The following is a 23,073-nucleotide window of genomic DNA, read 5'->3' as shown; positions in this document are numbered from 1 at the left end:
ATCCCAACACCTTCCTGGTAGGTAAACGGGTTTAATATCAAAATCAGCTGTAGACTGGGGTGAGCATAACAGACTATGGGCTTGATTCACAAAGCGGTGATAACCCAGTTATCACGCCTAAAAGACTTTAGGCGTGATGACCTTTTCACCACTGAGTTATCACCGCTTTTTCCTGCTCTTCGCGCGAAGTTACCGCGCGTACGCGCATTCGCGCGCACAAAGTCCCATAGGGCTTAATGGGAGCTTTGCGCGAAGTGTCGGGTGCTGCGCGCGCGCGTACGCGCGTACGCATGGTAACTTCGCGCGAGTTTCTTCTTATCATGCCTAAAGTGAGTTTAGGCGTGATAAGGGCCTTTTCACCAGCGTGCAAACACTTTGCACCGCTTTGTGAATCAAGCCCTATGAGGTTGATCCAGTAATCTCCATTAAAATTGCAGACAATGCACCACGATTTTACCAGTATTTACAGAAGTAATTTAGCTTGTGTTGTGGGCTGCTTGAGAAATTTGTGGGCCCCATACTGGGCAAATTTACTGCCAACACAAAAAAAGCAGCTTCCTCTATAAAATAAATACAATCAGTGCTATATAAATACATAATAACAATATTATGGTAGGGCATTAGACTATGAATATAATAGGATTAGATTGTGAGCTGAGCTCCTCTTATGACATGACTATGTACTCTGTAAAATGCTGCAGAAGATGTCAGTGCACCTTAAATACATAATAATAATAATAATATGGAAGGACGTCAGACTATGACAATAGTAGGATTAGATTGTAAACTTCTCTGAGGACAGTCTGTGACTGCTATGTACGCTGTAAAGTGCTGCAGAACATGTTAGTGTTCTATAAATACATAATAATAATACTACTACTACTACTACTAATAATAATAATAATAATGTAGTACATTAGACTATGACTATGGGAGGATTAGATTGTGAGCTCCAATGAAGACAGTTAGGGACATGACTATATACTTTGTAAAGTGCTGTAGAAGATGTTAGTGCAATATAAATACATAATAATGTGGTAGGACAATAGACTATGATTATGGTACATATGTACAAACAATGAGTGCGATAGGAACAAAGCAGAGAGAGTAGGTTGTTACAGAAAAAGTGCAAGTGTGCAGAAACAGAGAAAGTTAAACAGAGAGAGTGAGCAGGCCTCATTCACACTTGCAAGCGCAGATGGCTGTGCGATCGGAATGCAATGCCTGTGTCCACACGCCATCTGCGCTGCTGTGCATTGTGCTGCTGATCCCATTCACTGCAGTGAATGGGTCAGCGTTGCACTTTTGTGAAAAATGCTTGCAACAGTGTGATAACAGTGGTGGGAGCCCCCTTTCAGTGCCTGAGGAAAATGGGGGCAATAGACAAATATGCCAATATATGACAGTATAGAAACTAGGCAATGTTTTCCAAGATTTACAATTAAATCTCCCCATTCCCTCCCTTGATTGTGTCTCCAGGGAAGCCATAGACAGGATATTGCTTGTTTCCTATACATACATTAACACTCATATTCCAACTCAAATACACTACAACATACCATACATATCATAAGTATATAGTGTTAGTATGTAAATACTTGTTACCATACAAACACATAGCAGTAGTTTCATCTACAGTGGTGGTGGGGGGGAGTTTCACTTCACTTTCCCTTCACTCACAAACAGAATCCTAGAGGCTGAAACCTATTCAATGAGTTATCTCCCCACCATACACTGACCATTGTCAAGGACAGCTAACTGATGAACACAACCTTTGTCAAGGCCTTGCTTTCCTTTAGGGGCCTATAATTGGCCCACTATTGTCTTTTTGTTTTACCCCAATTAAGCTACTCAAAGTCTCTGAACCAGATGTAACTAGCTGAGATTGAAAAATTGCTGTTTTTTTTTCTATTTGCACAAGACTGTTAATAACTGGGGCAATTAAAGCTGATGTTCCCTCAAAAAGAAATAAAACTTAACTTTTAATGTTACATTAAAATCTTCTAATAGGTAGCTGTCATATTGTTGTGGACGTTGCATATCAGGGAGTAACCTACTACTTCCTAAACATCATATAGAATATATCAATAATCCATTACACAGACCCCCCACCATAAACAACCCGACATATTTCACTTCCTAGCGGAAGCTTTATCAAGGGAAAACGTACAGTGCAAAAGTGCATCAGTGCTAGGTAGAGATGGTCGGAATGCCAATTTCCGATTTCGTGGAAAATCCGCATTCCGCCATTGCCAATTACCGCTACTGCTACCGATTCCGCTTTCCGCTACCAATTTCCGCATTCTGATGTGGATTTCCGCCGGAAATTGCGGAAATTTCCGCCGACTTTAACATCGGTTTTCTCAAAAACCATAAGGTCTTTTTGAAAAAATGTGTTTTATCTTGTTCACAAGATTCTGTTTAATAAACCCTGAAAATTAGGTGTTTCTAGGACTTATGGGGGCTTTGCTATTAACCGCTAAAGTTGGCGGATTTTTACTGTAATGTAAAAAGCAGGAAATCCGCATTATCCGATATGCGGTAATTTTAAGCCAATCAGAAGACTCAGAATGAATAAGCCAATCAGAGAATGCAGAAATTTCCACCTTAATCCCCATTCTCTGATTGGTTTATTCATTCCGAGTCTTCCGATTGGCTTAAAATTACCGCATATCGGATAATGTGGATTTTCTGCATTTTACATTACAGTACAAATCCGCCGACTTTAGCGGTTAATAGCAAAGCCCCATAAGACCTAGACACACCAAATTTCCAGGATTTATTAAACAGAATCTTGTGAACAAGATGAAATTTTTTTTTCAAAAATACCTTATAGTTTTTGAGTAAATTGATGTTAAAGTCGGCGGAAATTTCCGCAATTTCGAGCGGAAATCCGCCTACCGCACTTCTATCGGATCGGAAATGTGGAAATTGCATTTCCTCGGAATCCGAATGAGCATCCCTAGTGCTAGGGTGCAATATACATTATTAAAGCATTATCAACAGAGTATCACAGCATTTAGGCTTATGACAGCAGCTCCAATGGGGGCCTTATGGAGCTGCTGCTGTCATCAGCCTAAATGCTGTGATATTAATTAAAAGTTAAGTTTTATTCCTTTTTGAAGGGAACATATGTGAATTATTGCAAAATCAGGTTTTTGTGTGGCAATTAAAGCTGAATCTGAAATCCAGGCACATATCTAAAGCAGGATGTAAATTCTTAGTAATCTGAGTGCTCAGATATTACCTTTCTGTATTGAATGAGGCTTCTAATGCTAAAAAGCTCTCGTAAAGTTTTGATCACGTTTGGAAGCATCTGAATTGTGGGAATTATCTCCAGACCGGATTAGCCCTACCATGAAGCCACCTGAATCATTAGATTCATAGGAACAACATGATGAACTCATTATTATGAATGCTGTTATTGGGATTTCTTTAGCATATGCATATAATTATTCACTTATCTTTTGATTCTGCGTTTGAACATAAGGCTATGGAAGGTATTACTAAGCAACCATCATCGTCCAAGATTATAATTGGACTACAGATGCACCCTTTAAGTTATTTAGATACCTTTGCAGTGGGTCCCAAATGCTGGGTTTAACTTGTGCTAAATGCATCTATGGGCTAGAGCACACCAAAATTGCTACTGCAATCGCTAGCGCTTAGCAATAGCGATTTTGTGAAGCTTTTTTCAGAGCGATTTTTAAATCATTCAAGCAGTATCACTACAAAAAACATGTTTGCTATTTTAGAACAACTTATAGGGCAGTGATGGCTAACCTTGGCACTCCAGCTGTGGTGGAACTACAACTCCCATGAGGCATTGCAATACTCTGACAGCTCTAAGCATAACCCGGAGAAGGAGAGGCATGATGGGATTCGTAGTTTTGTCACAGCTGGAGTGCCAAGGTTAGCCATCACTGTTATAGGGTAACATTAGCCAAGTGCTTTTCAAAGTGCTGGCGATCTGAAAAGCGCTAAGCTGCGCTCTTGGTGTGCACCAACCTTATAACACAGTGACACAGAGGGTGGGGAGTGGATTCATCAAGGTAAGTGCAAGATCAACTGCAGTGAATGTGGCGCAGTGTCCCAGTTACCACCCTGGTTGCCACCTCATTTAGCGTTCCAAATGGAACTGCTGTCATAATTTACTACTGTGTCTCTGGGAAATTCAGAAATCTTTCCATTCCATATGGAGTAAGTTGACATCTTGTTACCCCCTCCCCTTTACTTCACTTCCCCATATAACAGGGCAGGACACACAGTTTTAGCAGAGCAGTATGTCTGTACAGCCATCACAACTAAAATAATAATCTCCAACAATCATTCCAGGTGATAATTAAGCATCTATGCAAGCTTTAAACAACACCTTAAGTAAGAGGGATATGGAGGCTTCCATTTTTATTTCCTGTTAAACAATGCCAATTGCCTGGCTGTCCTGCTGATCCTCTGCCTCTAATCCTTTTCATTATAGACCCAGAACAAGCATGCGGATCAGGTGTCTGACTGCATTTTTTTCTGGATTTGCCGCATGCTTGTTACAGGTGGGTGATTCAGGCACTACTGATGCCAGAAAGATCAGCTAGAGACGTTGCCAGGCAACCTCCATATCCCTTTCGCTTTAGGTGTCCTTTAATTATATTTTCCCATTTCTCTTGAGAAAAGGTAAGAATCATAAATCACCACATTAGGTGTTCTGGGCATGTCTGGGAATATCTGTGAAGCCAAGCACTGACAATGGCTGAGGATGCTGCTATCACTCTCTGTCTCTTCCATGGCTGAGTTGGTGCAAGGAATGTCTGAATCTATTTGTTCTTGTTATCAGGCCATATGTCAGATGTACACACTGTTCCCTGAACATCCTATCAGTCTAAGTACATTATTGTTCATATTTTAGTCAGTGCATGAGATAATCTTCATTGTCACTATAGATGTCACAAAGTAGATACTAGGTACACAATGAAGTTCACAGACAAACTGTTGTAACCAGCGTTGCCACAATTAACCTGCTGTGTTCTGTTTCAGGGGCATTTCTCATACCATATATAATTATGCTGGCTGTGGCTGGATTACCTCTGTTATTTCTGGAATGTTCTCTAGGCCAGTTTGCCAGTCTTGGTCCCATTGAAATATGGAGGATTGCACCCTTGTTCCAGGGTAAGTGAGATTTTCTACCATGTTCCTTTATTGTTGTTGATGCTAAATATACAGTGGGTTGCAAAAGTATTCGGCCCCCTTGAAGTTTTCCACATTTTGTCACATTACTGCTACAAACATGCATACATTTTATTGGAATTCCACGTGAAAGACCAATACAAAGTGGAGTACATGTGAGAAGTGGATCGAAAATCATACATCATTCCAAACATTTTTTACAAATAAATAACTGCAAAGTGGGGTGTGCGTAATTATTCGGCCCCCTGAGTCAATATTTTGTCGAACCACCTTTTGCTGCAATTACAGCTGCCAGTCTTTTAGGGTATGTCTCTACCAGCTTTGCACATCTAGAGACTGAAATCCTTGCCCATTCTTATTTGCAAAACAGCTCCAGTTCATTAGATTAGATGGACAGAGTTTGTGAACAGCAGTTTTCAGATCTTGCCACAGATTCTCCCACTGTATAAAAACACACATTCATAATATCTGCTCACTGACTGGAATACAGAAAAAAAGGTGCCTGGAAAAAAGCGCAGGGGATTGCAGCTGGTAGAATATCATTAAAATTTGTGATATTCTACTGCTGGATTCCAATAGTAAAATATTGGTTACTAGCCGACCCGCAGCGTAGCATATGCCGCATAAGGGGGTAGAGGGCAGGAAGGAGGTATTGGGCACAGTGGCGGGGAGGGGGGTCAGACTCCCCCCTCAACTGGGTCCCCCATGTGTGCTCCCCCTCCAGCTTAAGCTCAGCAGGAACCCCCCCTCCCTCACCTGGGTCCCCCATGTGCGCTCCCCCTCCTGCTTAAGCTCAGCAGGACCCCCCTCCCTCACCTGGGTCCCCCATGTGCACTCCCCCTCCAGCTTAAGCTCAGCAGGAACCCCCCCTCACCTGGGTCCACCATGTGCATTCTCCCTGCAGCTTAAGCTCAGCAGGAACCCATACTGCCTCACCTGTGTCCCCCATGTGCGCTCCCCTCCTGCTTAAGCACAGTAGCAGCCGCCACTATTAGTAAGAGGCAGCGGGCGGGGATGCCTCACCTCTTCCGTGTTCCATTGTGCGTTCCACTGTTGTCACTTCCTGCAATGCTCCCCACTGTATTGGTGTAATTTGCCTTTTTAAAACAGAAGGAAATCTGCAATAATTCAGCTATAAGTAAACATTTTTAAATATGCAAATTATCCCTTTTCAACCTTAGTAATCCAAGCAAGCATCCAGAACCACTGGTGTATAGCAAGCTTATAGCTTTAAATTTTACACAGCTATATCAAACCCACATGTGACAGCCTGTTTCAGACTTTTGGTCCTCATCAGTACATGGCAGGGATTGATATGGCTGCATGAGATAGGGCTTGGACCAGTACAACAGAGTAACCAAGCAGCTCAGGGTGACCCAAACCACTCGGAATGTATAGGGGGATAAAAGGAACCAAAAAGACCTTCTACTAAAAAAATCAAAGCTTGGTTTAATTTGGCTTCTTAAAACAGTAGAAAATCTGCAATAATTCAGCTATAAGTGAACATTTGTGGTTACCCACAATGCACCGCTACTAAATATGCAAACTATTCCTTTTCACTCTTGGTAAGTCAAGCAAGCCTATGGGCCTGATTCACAAAGCGGTGCAAACTGTTTAGCACGGTTGTGCTAAACAGTTAGCACGTGAAGTGCCGTTCGCGGACCTTTGCGCGCACAAAGTGCCGCGATTTGCGTGATTGCGGTCTTTTGCGCGCGCAATTTGCCACAAATCTTGCACACGCAAAAGTCCGCAACTTCGCAAATTGTGCGCGCAAAAGACCGCAATTGCGCAATTCACAGCACTTTCCACGCACAAAAGTCCATAAACGGCACTTCACGTGCTAACTGTTTAGCACACCCATGCTTAACAGTTTGCACCATTTTGTGAATCAGGCCCTATAGCTTTAAATTTTACACAGTCATATCAAACCCACATGTGACAGCCTATTTCAGACTTTTAGTCCTCATCAGTTCACAGCAGAGATTGCTATGGCTGTATGAGATAGGGCTAGGACCAGTACAACAGAGTAACTAAGCAGCTCAGGGTGACCTAAATTACTAAGAATGTATAGGGGGATAAAAGGGACCAAAAAGCCCTCCTACTAAAAAAAGCAAAGCTTGGTGTAATTTTCCTTCTTAAAATAGAAGCAAATCTGCAATAATTCAGCTATAAGTGAACATTTGTGGTTACCCACAATGCACTGCTACTGAATATGCAAATTATCCCTCTTTGCCCTTGGTTTGATATGACACTACTTCTTCTTCTTGCTTGGACCAGCCCCTTCTTCTTGCTTGGACCGGCCCTGGGGGCAGGGCACTACTTCTTCTTCTTGCTTGAAGGTTGAGGCACTTACTCTATTATATATATAGATAGATAGATTCCCCCTCCAGGCCGCCATGGATAGTGGGGGAATGATATAATTCGGCTTCCAGCGATTGCTGGAGGTCGAATTATTGTGTTTTTTAAGCAACTTTGGCTCCGTCTTCTGACGGCGCTGACGTTACTCACTGAGCGCCGCTATAGACTGATTCCCATTACAGTCTATGGCGGCACTCGCTGCGCCCAAATCTAGCAGTGCTGAAAAGCACTGCTCCACGACCGCTTTGCAGTATTGGTTTTTTGACCCTGCATAATTTGAGATGCGTAAGCAAATGCATAATTGCATGAGCATTGCCTCATGAATAGTCAATTAGGCCAGATTTGCAAAGCCAGACTTGCTAGGGTTAAGCCTCCTTTCCACAGACTGTTGATAGGCAGTGAAATGCCTCTCAAACTCTCTCAACTGCTCACTGCTGCCTAGTAACTGCTTGTTGCTGCCTGATAACTGCTTGTTGCTGCCTGATAACTGCTTGTTGCTGCCTGATAACTGCTTGTTGCTGCCTGATAACTTCTTACCTGTGCCTGGTAACTGCTTGCTGAGCACACAGCTCAACAGTCCGTGGAAAGGAGGCCTCAAACTTGGTCTTTGAGCACGCATAAATTTTCTCATGCAAAGTACTTCTTCTTCTTGCTGGACGGTTGAGGCACTTACTGAATTATATATATAGATGTTTACCGATATTTTACTATGGCTAAACCTATCCCTACTCTCACACAGAATTCTCCCTCTTCTGATGCCCAAACCTAACCTCCCCTGGTGGTGCCTAACCCTAAGACGACCCCAATAGGTGTCTAATCCTAAACCCCCTGGTTGCGCCTAACCCTTTTGCCTAAACCCTAACCCCCCTCTGTTGCAGAGCTTCGATTTGCGGCAAAGACAGTAAATTTGGGCATCCGGCACAAAGCCACAATTAGCGGCAAAGAAGCTAAATTTCAGCACCCAGAGGTGCCCGATAGAAACGCGGGTGCCAAGGCATACGGATATGCAAATTGTGACATTGCTTAGTGGCTGCCAAGCTCGCTATAGATTGGGCACCAAAGTTTACCTTCTTTGACACAAATCGGGTACCTCCAGGCGCCAAAATTTACCTTATTTGCCACATATCGTGGTCATTAGAAAGTTTCAGTGCCTGAAGGCGCCCGATAGCAGGCAACGCTATGCGCCTGAATGTCCTTGTTTGCTGCAAATCACAACTTTTATAATAGGTGCCTATGGCAGCGCTGTTTTTTTACATAAGGGCTCTTGCGCCCCTTTTCCCTGATTCATACAAGTGTGTGTTTGTGCTGCAGTACATATAGTCTAGGCTGCCAGAAGTTTGGTTATCACAGCTGTAAAAAAAAAGTTGTTTTTTTTGTAGGGTAGGTGGTTATACATAAGCTAGCAAACCTGGAGGGGATTCATTAAAAATGGTTTGCTACTTAGTGGTTAGGATCCACCAAATTGAACTGAGTCATATCGGATTATGGTCAAGGTTGCTGAGAAGTTTGTGAGTTAGTTGTTGTTAGAGATGGCACGAACTGTTCGCTGGCGGACAGTTCCCAACGATGATTCGGCTGTTCGCGTCTGTTTGCAAACCTATGGCATGTTCGACCCACTCCCTATACATTATAATGGAGCCAAAAACTGACCCCTCACCTCAGAGTCAGCAGATACATGGCAGCCAATCTGCAATCCCTCACACCTGCCCCCCCCCCCACCACACACACACACACACACACACACACGCACGCACGCACGCACACGCGCACGCACACGCGCACGCGCACGCGCACGCACACGCACGCACACGCACGCACACACACACACACACACACACACACACACACACACACACACACACACACACACACACACACACACACCTACCTACCTATCAGAAATCCAGCACAGCAGCCATTTTGCTGTCTGGGCTTCGCTTCTGTGCTTCACTTCTGTGCTACGTAGATCAGGGAGAGTGTGCTGCTGACAGGGATAGAATTAGTTAGGCCTGTGTTCTGTGTCTTCAATCAGATTCTTGCTGCTACCACAGTGTCCTGAAAAGCTAATAGCCCTTATTAGGGCTGGTATATTGTTTTTCTTGCTATTGTATTGCTGTTGTGTGTGTCCAGTGCACAAGTATGCTGTTGGAGACAGGTCTGCTGGTCCTAGTAGTGTACTGACTAGATAGCATAATAATCCTTCACCACCACTACTGGCATCTAATATCCACTACTGCCCTGCATAAGGCTCCACTGGCAGGGCCTATATTTTGAGGTGATTGTTGCACATAACATAAACCTTTCCCCTGATCTGTGTGAAGTGACAATCAGTTCCTGCCTGGCAGAGTTTTTCCCTTTTTTTTATGCGTACGTTAAAAAGGGGCGCTGGGAAAAAAGGGCGCCGGGTTTTAAACGATAAACATGGATAACGTTTAAAAATATAATGTACTATATTTCGTTTAAAAATAATGTTTTATAAAGTTATAAATCATTAAATAATGTGCATGAAATTGGCAATTGTGAAAACGTTAATCTTCCGTTTTTAAAAGTGAAACGTATAATAACGTTTAAAAAAAAATAGTAAGTAACCCTCCCTGTACCTACCCCTAACCCCTAGACCCCCGTGTTGGTGCCTAAACCTAAGACCCCCCTGGTGGTGCCTAAACCTAAGACTCCCCTGATGGTGCCTAAACCTAAGACTCCCCTGGTGGTGCCTAAACCTAAGACTCCCCTGGTGGTGCCTAAACCTAAGACCCCCCTGTTGATGCCTAAACCTAAGACCCCCCTGGTGGTGCCTAAACCTAAGACCCCCCTGTGATAAGCATTAATAACGTGTGAAAAAAATATTGTGCTGTTTTTCGTTTAAAAATAATGTTTTAAAAAAGATTGTACTGTTTTTCGTTTAAAAATAATGTTTAAAAAATTATAAATCATAAAATAATGTGTAATCATGAGAAGCAGTTATAAAACAGTAAAAGTCTCCGGGCGCCGCTTATAAAACGTTATTTTTCTCCGGCGCCCTTTTTTCCTGTCGGGCGCCCATTAAACGATATTTATTATGGGAGTGAATGGCGGCGCCCGATTTGTCCACTTGCCTCAGGCGCCCGAATTTACTGTTACCTTTTTTTATATTGTAATATTGTTAAAAAAAATGACAGGCAGCGCAGGCCACACCCCAGGGGTCATACGGGTTGTGCTGCTGTGATTTCCTGTGGCCCTAGCATATTGCCCAGTGTTCTGAGGCTACGTACCTTGAACTCACAAAATGCCACAGAAGTAGTTGACTGGCCTACAGCAGCCCACACCATCTTCTACCACTTCTGCTAGGAACCTTGCCGCAACATCCCCATCCTCCTCTGATATGGGCACTCTACAATGTCATTGATTTACCTCAACCCGATCATAGGGGCTGGAAAACCGTGATCGCCTGCACTCCCATGAACGTTCGCACAAGCACAGCGATCGTCACCACCACACAAAGATTGCTCCAGAGAGGATTAACATTTTCGTCCTGTAGGTGTCAACTAGTAAAAACAATAATTTGCTCACCTGACATTAACACTAAAGTTCTCTGCGGTTGTTTGCGGTGCGGTAAATGTGGTGTTTCGTCTGTCAGTGTGATCCGGACCTAACCATTACACTACCTGATCGACATGTACACACGCTGCACGTTTTAAAGCACTTTATTCCACAAACTAAGTAAGGTAATGGGATTTCTGCTATTTAGAGATTAAAACACGACTGGTCAACAACGTAATTTCTCGTGGGACTTTTGCTATGGATCCCCCCCCCTTCCCCTCCCTGTCATGCAACAACCCAGGTGTAAGGCCCCTTAACACAACTTTTCCATCACTTTTGTGGCGAGAAAGAGTCCTTCTAGGTTTTAAAATTCGCCTGCCCATTGAAGTCTATGGTGGTTTGCTGGTTCATGAAGGTTTACGGCAAATTCACATTCGCAAACCAAACCAAAAATTTCAAGTTTGTGACATCACTAATTGTTGTGTGAATAATAATAGTGAACAATGTCTAAAACAAAATTAGGTTTTCTGGATCATTTGGAGCTCCCTTAAGACAAGTACACATACTGAATTAATCTTGATCGAGGTGGACATTAAGAAACCACCTCGGGTAAGAAACCAACCCCACCCCAGAGTGTATGTTGTCCTACTCATCCCCACAGCATTGTGCAATGCGCATCATCCTTCCTCCCCTCTATAGCAACAGACATACTAACCTCTAAGTCAGTGATGAGTCTGTACAGCACTCCATCCCAAACTATCGCCCAAAGAATTGAGTCCCAATCCCCATGGGTGACAGTACTCATATGTGTAAAACAAGGCTTTAGTGAATCAGTGTCTAATGCAAACACGAGTCTATTGTGAGCTGATAAGATAGTTAGATAGATCATTTCCGACATGTCCGATCACCGTTTGATGGTTTTTCCGCTCGATTTGTCATTGAAGTGAATTGAAAAAACGATAAGAAAAACGAGCGGGCATAGCGATCGGCCGCAGAATCGAGCAGCAGAATCGACCCGTGTATTTTCAGCATTAGATTCTTTTCAACCAGAAACTGGTAAATGCGTAGAAGTTAAAGGGGCAGCAAGGCATAACTATAGCAAAGCCAGCGTGTGTAGTGATCAACTATGTTGGCTTGTCTACACATACAAATAACATACATATTGATCAAGTATAACTACAACTTGTAAGCAGTGTGGTGGCCGCAGGATGCTTTTCATCAGCAGAAATAAAAGGAACCTGAAGTGAGTAGATATGAAGGCTGCCATATGTATTTCCTTTTAAATAATACCAGTTGCCTGGCAGTCCTGCTGATCTCCTTGGCTGCAGTAGCGTTTAAAACACACCTGAAACAAGCATGCAGCTAATTCAGGCAGACTTCAGTCAGAACTCAGAAACATCTGAATCACATACTTGTTCAGGGTCTATGGCTTTAAAAGATACCAGAGCCCGAATGAATATGAGAAATGGGGGAGCAGGCATGTATGGTGAGCTGTCCTGATGCCCAACGCTTTCCCTCGTTCTCCAATCTGCCCCTCCAATCCACCTAAATGCCACCCAGCACCATCTTCCTGGCCGGCTGGGTCTGGCATCACTGCACCTGTGCTGGTCCAGCTGTACGCGTCCCTACAGCGCATGCCCGCAGCTGGGAGCGCTCTGCGCAGGTGCATGATGTCATAATGACGCCATAAAGCTTTTTTTGGGGGGGAGCATTTAGGGATTGCTTTAAATCGCTAGCGATTTGCCTTAACCCTTTACCAATGCAAGTGGATGGGACAGATTCCACTGGAGCAATTGCAATTAGGCAAATCGCAATTGCAGCACATGCAGCATCTTGGGAGCGTTTGCTCTCCAATGTAAAGTATTGAAACGCTGGCAAATCGCCAATTAATCGCTACACATAGCGATCTGTGTGTGTTTTTGAATTACTGCAAACTGTAAAAAAAAAAAAAATTGAAATAACCATTCAGAATAAAAATCACGAATCGCAAATCGCAATCACAATTGCTGGCAAAAAAACGTACACTTTTTAAAATCGCTACCAAAATCGCTGAAAAACGCTCATGAAATCACTTACAAAACGCTAATTCAAAATATCAGCAATCGCGATTGCCATTTGCAACTTCTAGTGGGTTCCAGGCCATTCACACTATAGCGATAGGTGGGTGATTCCTGCTAATCGCCGAAGCTCTAGCGCTTTAACATGATAACCCTATGATAACCCTATGCCAGTGATCTCACTACTGCGATTGGCACCAATTGCGGGCATTTTGCGATTAATGGCAATCGCAAAACCTGTTACCTGCAACATTGTTCCACAGTTCTCAAGCAATCCCGTTACAGTGCTTAAACTAGCGCTGATCGTGACCGTCGGGAATCGTGGGGGTGTACAGTGATTTTACTGCTCTAGTCGCAATAAAATCACCCACGCAAAACGGTAGCTAATAAAGATATTGAAAGCAGGAATAGTCGTAGTCAGCCAACTTCATTATTCTGGAACTACGCATAGTTTTACGCAATTAAGCTCCGCCAAACTACGGCTTTGAAATCAAATATTCGCTTCATATGCATTTCGTAGACTATGCATTAAAATACGCAATTACGCGTAGTGCGAAGCATAGTGTATGCAGATGCTTATGCCCGTATGCAGAACATTTTAGTCAATAATTCCTCTTTAATTGCTTAGAATGGGAAATCTTCAATGCGTACATTCCCCTTTCCAAAGCGTAAATTTGTAAGCATACAATCGCACGCGGAAAAATTAGACGCGAGTAACGCATTCATAGTTCTACGCCTAGTGGCCGTAAGCTACGCGTAGCGGTACTTCGCTACGCGTAAATTCTTAAGCGTAGTTTTTAAATTTCACCTATGAACTACGATGCGTAGATGCGAACTACAATGCGTAAATTCACACTGGCATAGTTTCTGCTCATCTGATTGAAAGTGTTAAAGGGTTCACAATCTTTCAAGTACTGCTGTAACAAGTAGTAAAAGTAAATGTCCTGAAACATCCTTACAGTACTGGGAGAACACTTGCATGTATGGCAACAACATCTTTATAGGATGAGTAAGAATGAATTATAATTCTGCAGATTAAAGGTAATATTCTATTTTTATTTTTTAAGATCTAGGCAACACAGGTAATACTACTGACACACCTGGAAGGGTGTCACAGATATCTTGCTGCTGACATATCTGCCAATGACCCATGCAGAGATAATTATCATTCACTGATGCAACATTGCAATGGAACTTTCCTGCTATAGAAATGATAAGTCATGATTTTGACACTCTTCTTGAATACATTAATATCAAAGTTCATTGCTCCATTTTTAATGCAAATATACATTTGCAGTAATTAGCAATGATCAAAGTTTTATGCATTGTATGCCTGTACTTTATCAAGTAAATATAGCTAAAATGCCTGGCTGCTAGCTCCTCCAGCTCCATTTCCTGTTTCACTGACTATTTTTATTGGAGATGCAACAGTCTAAGCTCCTCCTTTTATCTCATCATTGCCCACATAAAACAGTCAGGATGCAGGTGTCATGGGAAATAGCCAATCTCCTTCCGTGTGCAAAGATTACCTGACCTCACACACATCCTCCCTCTTCCCAGAGTTTAATGCTGGGAATACACAATTAGATTTTTCAGCAGATTTACTGTCCCATTGATTTTCTGATCGTGTTTTCTGATTGATTTCCATTCACTTCTATGAGAAATCGATCAGAAAAACGATCCAAAATCAGATCGGACATGTCAGAAATTATCTATCGAACCATCCATCTCTTATCTCTCTCTGTTTCTGTATAGTGTGACAGCACCAGGGTTGCCACCTTATCCCTTTAAATACCGACACATCTAAGTTATACAGGTTCTGGACCTACTCATAATCAGTGCCTAAATTGCATCTAACTAGCCACAAGGCATGTATAATTCATAAGTGTCGGTATTTAAAGGGATGAGGTGGCAACCCTGGAAAGCACACCTGAACTGAAAGGGATATGGAGACTGACATGATTATTTCCTTTTAAATAATAGAGATTGCCTGGCCGCCCTGCCTCTAATATTCTTAGCCATAGACCCTGAACAAGCATGCAGCAGATCAGGTGTTTCTGACTGAAGTCTGACAAGGTTAGCCTCATGCTTGTTTCAGATGTGGGAGTCAGACACTACTACAGCCAAAGAGATCAGCAGAACTGCCAGGCAACTGGCATTGTTTAAAAGGAAATAAATAAATATGGTGGCCACCATAGCCCTCTCAGTTCAGCTTTACTTTAATCAATGTAATGCTCTTTTCAGTGTGTTTATTAAATAGCCTAATGAAAGGGCAGAGGGATGCTTTTTGTTTGAGGTTGGGCAAAGTAGTGAGAAGAACACATTGCTTTGATAAACATTTCTTTGATCAACTACTCCAGGCCAATTTATTATTTGTTACATTTGCTTTCTACTATATAGTACTGCTGTAATGTGTATTTCTGGCCACTTGTCACTAGGGGGCAGTGTGAGACAATAACAATAACAGAGGACTTCTGCTTTCAGTGTCTGTATGTTCTGCTAGCAGAGAGAGAGGGAGATCAAAGCATTCCAAGAATTTACAGCACAATGAGTTCTGCCGACTGAGGTCAAAAGGAGTGTACTTGTCTCAAACGAGATAACTCAATCGATGCTGCTAAATGGTTAAAAATAAAAAACCTCTTGGTGCCTCATTGTATGGGTAGCTTAATATAAATAAAAAATATGATTTAAAGCTGTGACATTATCAAATTGAAAGTTAGCAATCTGAAAAGCACTAAGCCAAATAACAGCATAGGGGCCCTTAGCAGTCTATGTTCAGCATTTGCTTGTTTTGCAGGAGTACAGTTGCATTGTGCTTTAGTAAGTGTAGAAATGTACTGGCATCATTCCATACTGGCTTCTTCAGCATCAGTCCTGTTCCTCATTATCTTCTGGCTAATCTGAGAAACTGTTCTTGGGCTATTGGAGTTGGTTTTACTTTGAATTAAGTTAGTAAGCAAATAATTCCAATGATCTTTCCTTATCGGAAAAGCCCGGCAGACTGGCAGAACTTGTTTGCTAAAGCAATCATCCGATGAGACATTTCACCACTTATGAACTTGTCAATGAATGCTACAGTGTACTGCAGATTATTGGACACTGTTGATTTGTGTTGAACAGTGCACAGGCTTGTTAACAAAAACAGCACAAAAACATCCCTTTGGTGCAGAAAAGGGATGGTCAGAATGGCCAAGTTTCAAATCTGTAGAAATTCCAAAATATTGAAGGGAATTCTAAATGATTTCTGAATTTTGTGGATTAGTAAGGTGGGTACACACGTCCAAGGGCATAGCAATAGCCATAGCAACCATAGCAACAGCTGTGAGGCCCTAGAGCAAAGGGGGCACAGGCTGTACTTGGTGTGTTCACTATGAACTTTCCTTTGTCTCTCCACCCTCTGACCTTGTCTCTTAGCCCAAGGACTGTACATTGCATAAAAAAAATATATATGAACAATTGCTCAACAATATATATCAAACCTCCCAGGTGCTAGCACTGGTAATAATAAACCACCCAAAATACAGAACACCAACACCAGTTTAGCTGCACTCATAAGAGAGAACCATTTATTGCACAAAAATATGCTTCACTGTTTGAAAATTTGAGCAAAAAAAACCCCAATAAATATAGGGTATAAATTGCATAAATCTAAAAATGACAAGATCCAATTGGGGCCCCAATACATCTACCAGAGAGAAACCACACTCACATCACCCACTCACTCATAAATATGCAGGGATACGACTTCAATCCGAAGATGCAGTAAATTATGCAGTGATTGATATCAACAATTCATCAAGATTAGCTAATCAAAAAAAGCTTTCTTCTGAAGTAAAGTGCACTTTTAGATAGAAAAAAACTGCATATGCAAAAAATAGTAGTTCCTATCCAGGAAATCCTATGTATAATTCAAGCAATCTTCTATTATGCCCATATAGTCCATGTGAGATGGTTAGCAGCATCTCTGCATCAAAAACAATGTATTGCTGAGGCAATGTCCCAATAAGGTTTACTTGTCATAATAATGATAAAAGGCAGCATACGACCTGGTAGATGAAAAAATCACTTAAAGAAAACCTGTACTGAAAATAAAAGTCAAAATAAGCATACACAAGTCATACTTACCTTCCATGTAGTCTACTCCTCAGTGTCTTTCTCCTGTCCCGCGTCCTATTTGTTCACTATGATCAAGGGAATTTTCCGTCCTCCATTTTGAAAATAGCCATTACCCATAACAGCTTTCTGGTCAGCACACAGTTAAACTGTAACATCGCCCACTTGAGCCATAGGGAAACATGGACATTACCTGGTACATCCGTTTTCCTCTCAGCTTTAACTGACAGCAACTGATATTTTACTGACAGCAACTGATATATTTCAGATCTGACAAAATATTGTCAGAACTGGATGGGATTATTGTCAGAAGAAAATGGTGAGCTTCTGAGAGGAACTGATGGCAAGGTAACTATGTAATGTCCATTTGAAGTTACCTCATGTGTTTATTTTAAATATTTTTACTCAGTACAGGTTCTCTTTAAGGGCAGCTCCACCACGTACCAAACAGCATGATTGCAAACTGTATGTGTGATCATCAGTCCTTGCCACACTAATCCTTATCCAGTTAGCTGATAGCAGTAATGCCCCTTCCAGACAGTTCACATAGAAGGTTGCTGAAAATGCAATATATATTTCCCTCAGCACTTCATATAAGTATGCAGGCTACTGCCCATTTCCACTTATCTGTATACTGTGCTCTGCTGCCATAAGATGTAGTAAGCAGGGGATAATTGCCACGTGGGAACTGCCCAAACATTCAGATCATCCAGGACGCACACCAGCAGCGGCCATCGCTAATGCATTTCACCCCTCCCTTGGGGCTTCTTCAGAGCGTGCTGCGTCATTGCATGGTAATGTAAATTGCCTAATTACCTCATATTCACAGGATAGGGGCAGGCTCAAGAGTGCCTAGCTCTGAGGGTCTCATGAAAATTTTGCTATGGCCCCCATGATTTTTAGCTACGCTACTGCGCAAGTAAACTGCACTATAAAAATCTTTCCTAACCAAGGAATCACTTCACAATTGTCAGGAAAGTTTGAAAGACTGATCGTTCTAAAGATGCTGTACACATGTGCAAATTATCAGTGCATGCACAAGACCTGAAAAATACTATTTAGTTCCTTCTTTTTCACGCTTGTGCTGTGCACACAAGGGCTAATTAACCACTTTGCCACCACAGGTGCATATATCTATACTCCTTTTAACACCCTTTGCCCACCAGGAGCGTAGATACACGCACCTCCCACCGCTACCGCCGCTGTCCGCACACCCGCTCGCTCGTGCGCGCGCCCCCGCACTCGTGCACGCCACCGGCCGCTCGCCCGGAGATCAATGAATGGGAAAAAAACGTTCCCGTTCGTTGATCTCAGCCCCCCAGCAATGATCGGCTGCTTCTATGAGAAGCAGTGCGATCATTGTGAAAAATAAAGTTTCCCAGCCTCGTTGAACTTCCTGTAAGCGTACTTCCTACGCTTACAGGACGCATTTACAAAAAAAATTACTGTGGCCATCTTGTGGCCAAACAGTAAAACTACATCCAAAACATTTCTCATATACAAATACATACTTTTACACTATAAATTAACTCATTACCTCCCACACTCCCCAATTTTTTTTTTTGTAATAAAAAGAAAAAAAATTACAATAAAAAAAAACATAAATAGTTACATTAGGGACTGAACTCTTTAAATATTTATGTCAAGAGGGTATAACACTGTTACTTTATAAACTATGGGCTTGTAATTAGGGGTGGACGCAAAACTGAAAAAAATGCACCTTTATTTCCAAATACAATATTGGTGCCAAACATTGTGATAGGGACATCATTTAAATGATGTAATAACCGGGACAAATGGGCAAATACATTTCATGGATTTTAATTACAGTAGCATGCATTATTTAAAAACTACAATGGCCGAAAACTGAAAAATTATGATTTTTTCCCCATTTTTTCTTATTTTCCCATTAAAACACATTCAGAATAAAATAATTTTTGGCATAATGTCCCACCTAAAGAAAGCCTAATTGGCGAAAAAAAAAGATATAGTTCACTTCATTGCGATAAGTAATAATAAAGTTATAGACGAATGAATGGAAGGAGCGCTGAAAGGTGAAAATTGTTCGGGTGCTCAAGGGGTAAAACCGCTCAGTGGTGAAGTGGTTAATATCTGCAGATGGTTGTGGATAAGAAGGAGATTCGGGCACCATCCGTCATTCAGCTTGTTTATTTTCAAAACAACTTGTGCAGTATAAACATCAAACAGCTATCACCTGTTGTCCCATGGTGGGGCTGTGCGGGATGCGGTGGAGGTGGGTGCTCAGGGCTGTAGAAGGGTCGGCGATGGCCGTTTCGCGTCCACCAGGACGCTTGGTCACGCTGCGTTGGAACGGTGGACGGTGGAACGCAGCGTGACCAAGCGTCCTGGTGGACGTGAAACGGCCGTTGCCGACCCTTCTACAGCCCTGAGCACCCACCTCCACCGCATCCCGCACAGCCCCGCCATGGGACAACAGGTGATAGCTGTTTGATGTTTATACTGCACAAGTTGTTTTGAAAATAAAAAAGCTGAATGACGGATGGTGCCCGAATCTGCTTCTTATCCACAACCAGTTACGATTTACTTCCTTCCTGTCACGTATGCGAGGCACACATCAGTGGCTGATTGTTTAAAACAGTATAACAAGTCATTTATAGCGGGAGTCTTGGTCTCACTCTCTCCCTATCCATTGATCCATCCTGCCTTATATAGGAGTGCCACACTCACTTCCCTTTGTACAATCTAATATCTGCAGATCTCATGCACATTTTTTTTAACGAACAATCATCTGCAGGCCAGATTTGAAAGATTTAGAGACAAATACCTTTCATCGATATCTTTGGAGGACTTTTGTAAACGTTTTTTACAAAGATTTTCTGCAGATGATTTTGGTCTTTTCTTTTCCAAAGACTTTTATCTCACGTATGTACCCAGCTTAAAGTATACCAGAGCTCAAAAACTTTGGAGAAACCCTGTTCTCCTCTCTACCCCCCATAGCTCACCTAAAAGCCCCCCGGGATCCTCTTCCGGTTGGCTGGGTCAGGACTTATGGCGCAGGTGCCGGCTGGGCTGCGCGTCCTACAGCGTGTGCCCGTGGCACTGCGCATGCCGATTTGCTAAGATATGTATCCGATTATAGGTTATAGGATTACAAGTTATAATTTCGCTTTGAATTTTTTTCATTTTCACATAGAATTTTCTCATTCACGTCTAACTCTGTGTGAAAAACATTTGTGTAATTTTATGTAACTTTTGAAATTTAGATATTGGGAAGTCAGTGGATTCTAAACAATGACTTTCAAATCGAAATAGTGAATTTGGAATTCAAGATTATGCTAAATCATCCCTAGTGCAGAGCCTTTACTAAATAAAGCAAAAGCTGTGTTTTGGCCCTTACATATGTCAAGTGTGCATGGATCTGTTAAGATGGCTTGAACCTCAGATTTCGGGTTTGCAGACCACGGACGCGAACTTCCGCAAAAGTCAGCGGACCAGCAAACTCGGCGCACCACAATAGACTTCAATGGTCAGACGAACTTTAAAAACTACACTGTTTCTGGCCACAAAAGTGATGGAAAAGATGTTTCAAGGGGTCTAACACCTGGAGGGGGGCATGGCGGAGTAGGATACATGCCAAAAGTCCCGGGGAAAAATCCGGATTTGACGCACAGCCTAAAGGGCAGAAATCACATTGCATTGCTAAATTAGAGGCATAAAGTGCTTTAAAACATCTTGCGTGTGTATACATTGATCAGGTAGTGTAAGTAGTGTACTGCTTCACACTGACAGACCAAACTCACTGTTTAACGCACCACCGCAAACATATTTGTGTGCTACTTTTATTAATGTGTGCATACCATTGGTGTTTGTGTTTTGCGATCAGGTGCCTTCGCAAAGCAGTTGTCCCTAGTTGGGTGTTGGGCTCACCTCGACTCAGTTTCTTTTGGCACAGGTTGCAGATGGCATTGCTGGTATCAGAGGCACACAAACAAACAAAAATGCCACACTGGTGAGCTTTGGAATGTCAGCATTCGGGTGGTGGCAACAGCAGGCCTTGAAGAGCGTGTTGGCTGGGTGACCCTAAGTGTATCACTAAATGCATCATGTGGGAATAACTCCTCTGACACATCAAGTGGAGCAGCTGGGTTGCTAGTGGTAGTAGAGTTATGTTTTTGTGTGAAACCAGTAGCCGAGCAGGAGGAGGACGGTGCCTCAGGGAGGTTCTGAGTTTAAGCTGTAGAAGATGCAGTGCGCTGTTTAAGCCCGTCAACCACATCCTCAGAACACTGTAGTTTGGTCAAGGGCCACACGAAATCACGCCAGCATGACCTCAAAAATACCTGTGGGGTGGCCTGCCTCTGCCTGTTATTTTTCCCATATTGGGGGTATGCATTACTACTAACAATATTCAATAGTGGTATGCACTTGTCTAATACTGTGTTTAGTCACACAGATGCAGTGGAAAGATATGCACTGCTCTAATACAGTGTGCAGTTGCACAGATGCAGTGGAAAGACATGCACTGCTCTAATACAGTGTGCAGTCACACAGACACAGTGGAAAGATTTGCACTGCTCTAATACAGTGTGCAGTCACACAGATGCAGTGGAAAGATATGCACTGCTCTAATACAGTGTGCAGTCACACAGATGAAGTTGAAAGATATGCACTGTCCCACTTGGCTAAAACAATGTGCTGTCAGACAGTGGGACTTCAAATACCAAGCAGGCCGCAACTGTCTGTGGGCTATATCTATGCAGTGTCACCCACAAAGAGAGCTATGCTTTAGTAAGTTAAATCACACAAATAGAGTGGGAAGAAATGCACTGATCTAATACAGTGTGTCAGCAAGCAAGGGCACAGCTGCGACAGGGCTATATCTATGCAGGGTTAGTGTCACACACACACACACAAAAAAAAAACATATGAAGAACATTAGCCCTCAAAAGAGCTGGTTTGGGGTGCTTTCAGCAACAAATTTCAGCGAGGAGCAAGCTAACAAGAGCCTAACTAACGCTACCCCTATCTCTCCAGCAACCTCTCCCCTCTCTCACTATAGCAGCAGCAGACAGAGTGAGAACATGGTCAACGCTGCTGCCTTTTATAAGGGGGGGCGGGGTCTATGAGGGAGTGCAGCCTGATTGGCTGCCATGTGTCTGTTGACTGTGATGTAGAGGGTCAAAGTTTAGCCCAATGACAAGTATAGGAGGCATAAAAGTTCGCTATTCGCCGTAGACACGAACAGTGGAAATTTGAGCGAACTACCCGCCAGGTCAACCGTTCTGGCCATCTGTATGGAGCTGGTGGCTCTTCTGTAATAAACTCCACCTAATTATGTCACATGGCAACCCATGCATATAATCTAAGGATAATGATAAATATTTCAGCTTGTCCATCGATTTGTCAGGTGGTGTATTCAATGCCAGGTCAGCTGTTTCATGGGGTAGAGGCCAATGCCACCATTTTTTCCACATACTTAACTTCATAGTTATTGCTGTAAATCTGCAAAAACAAGAAATAGCTTACTTAGAGTAATTTAAAACATTACATAAAAATGCATGTACAAGCAAAGACATTAGGTATATGGGATAAATTCTAAGGGACTTACCACTGCAGCTCTGGGACTGAGCCAAGTGCCTCTGTAAGTGTCTCACTGTCAGAGGACGCTATATATACAAATAGGCTTCAGGCTGGGGTCACATATGACATAGCATGAAAAAGTAGTGTTTTTGAATGGTGCGTTTGCAATTTGTTATTGCTTTTTTACTGCGTTTTGCGTTTGCGTTTTTTTTTTACGCAGATGCGTTTTTCATGCATTTTGCGTGCGTTTTAATGCATTTGCGGTTCACTAATGGAAAACGCATAT

At 42.5% G+C, this 23,073-nt stretch overlaps 1 protein-coding gene across 1 annotated transcript in view; it reads left to right on the top strand.

The window, feature by feature from the left end:
- Nucleotides 1-23,073, top strand: part of LOC137528274 (sodium- and chloride-dependent neutral and basic amino acid transporter B(0+)-like) — a 77,567-nt gene that overhangs the window by 13,118 nt on the left and 41,376 nt on the right. The window contains exon 3 of the mRNA XM_068249567.1: nucleotides 5,029-5,160. Within this exon, the coding sequence (XP_068105668.1) occupies nucleotides 5,029-5,160 (132 nt within the window). The remainder of the gene's footprint in view (nucleotides 1-5,028; nucleotides 5,161-23,073) is intronic.

Source organism: Hyperolius riggenbachi, chromosome 8 (assembly GCF_040937935.1).
Source record: "Hyperolius riggenbachi isolate aHypRig1 chromosome 8, aHypRig1.pri, whole genome shotgun sequence".
Lineage (NCBI taxonomy): Eukaryota > Metazoa > Chordata > Amphibia > Anura > Hyperoliidae > Hyperolius > Hyperolius riggenbachi.
This window is presented reverse-complemented; position numbering and strand designations above follow the sequence as displayed.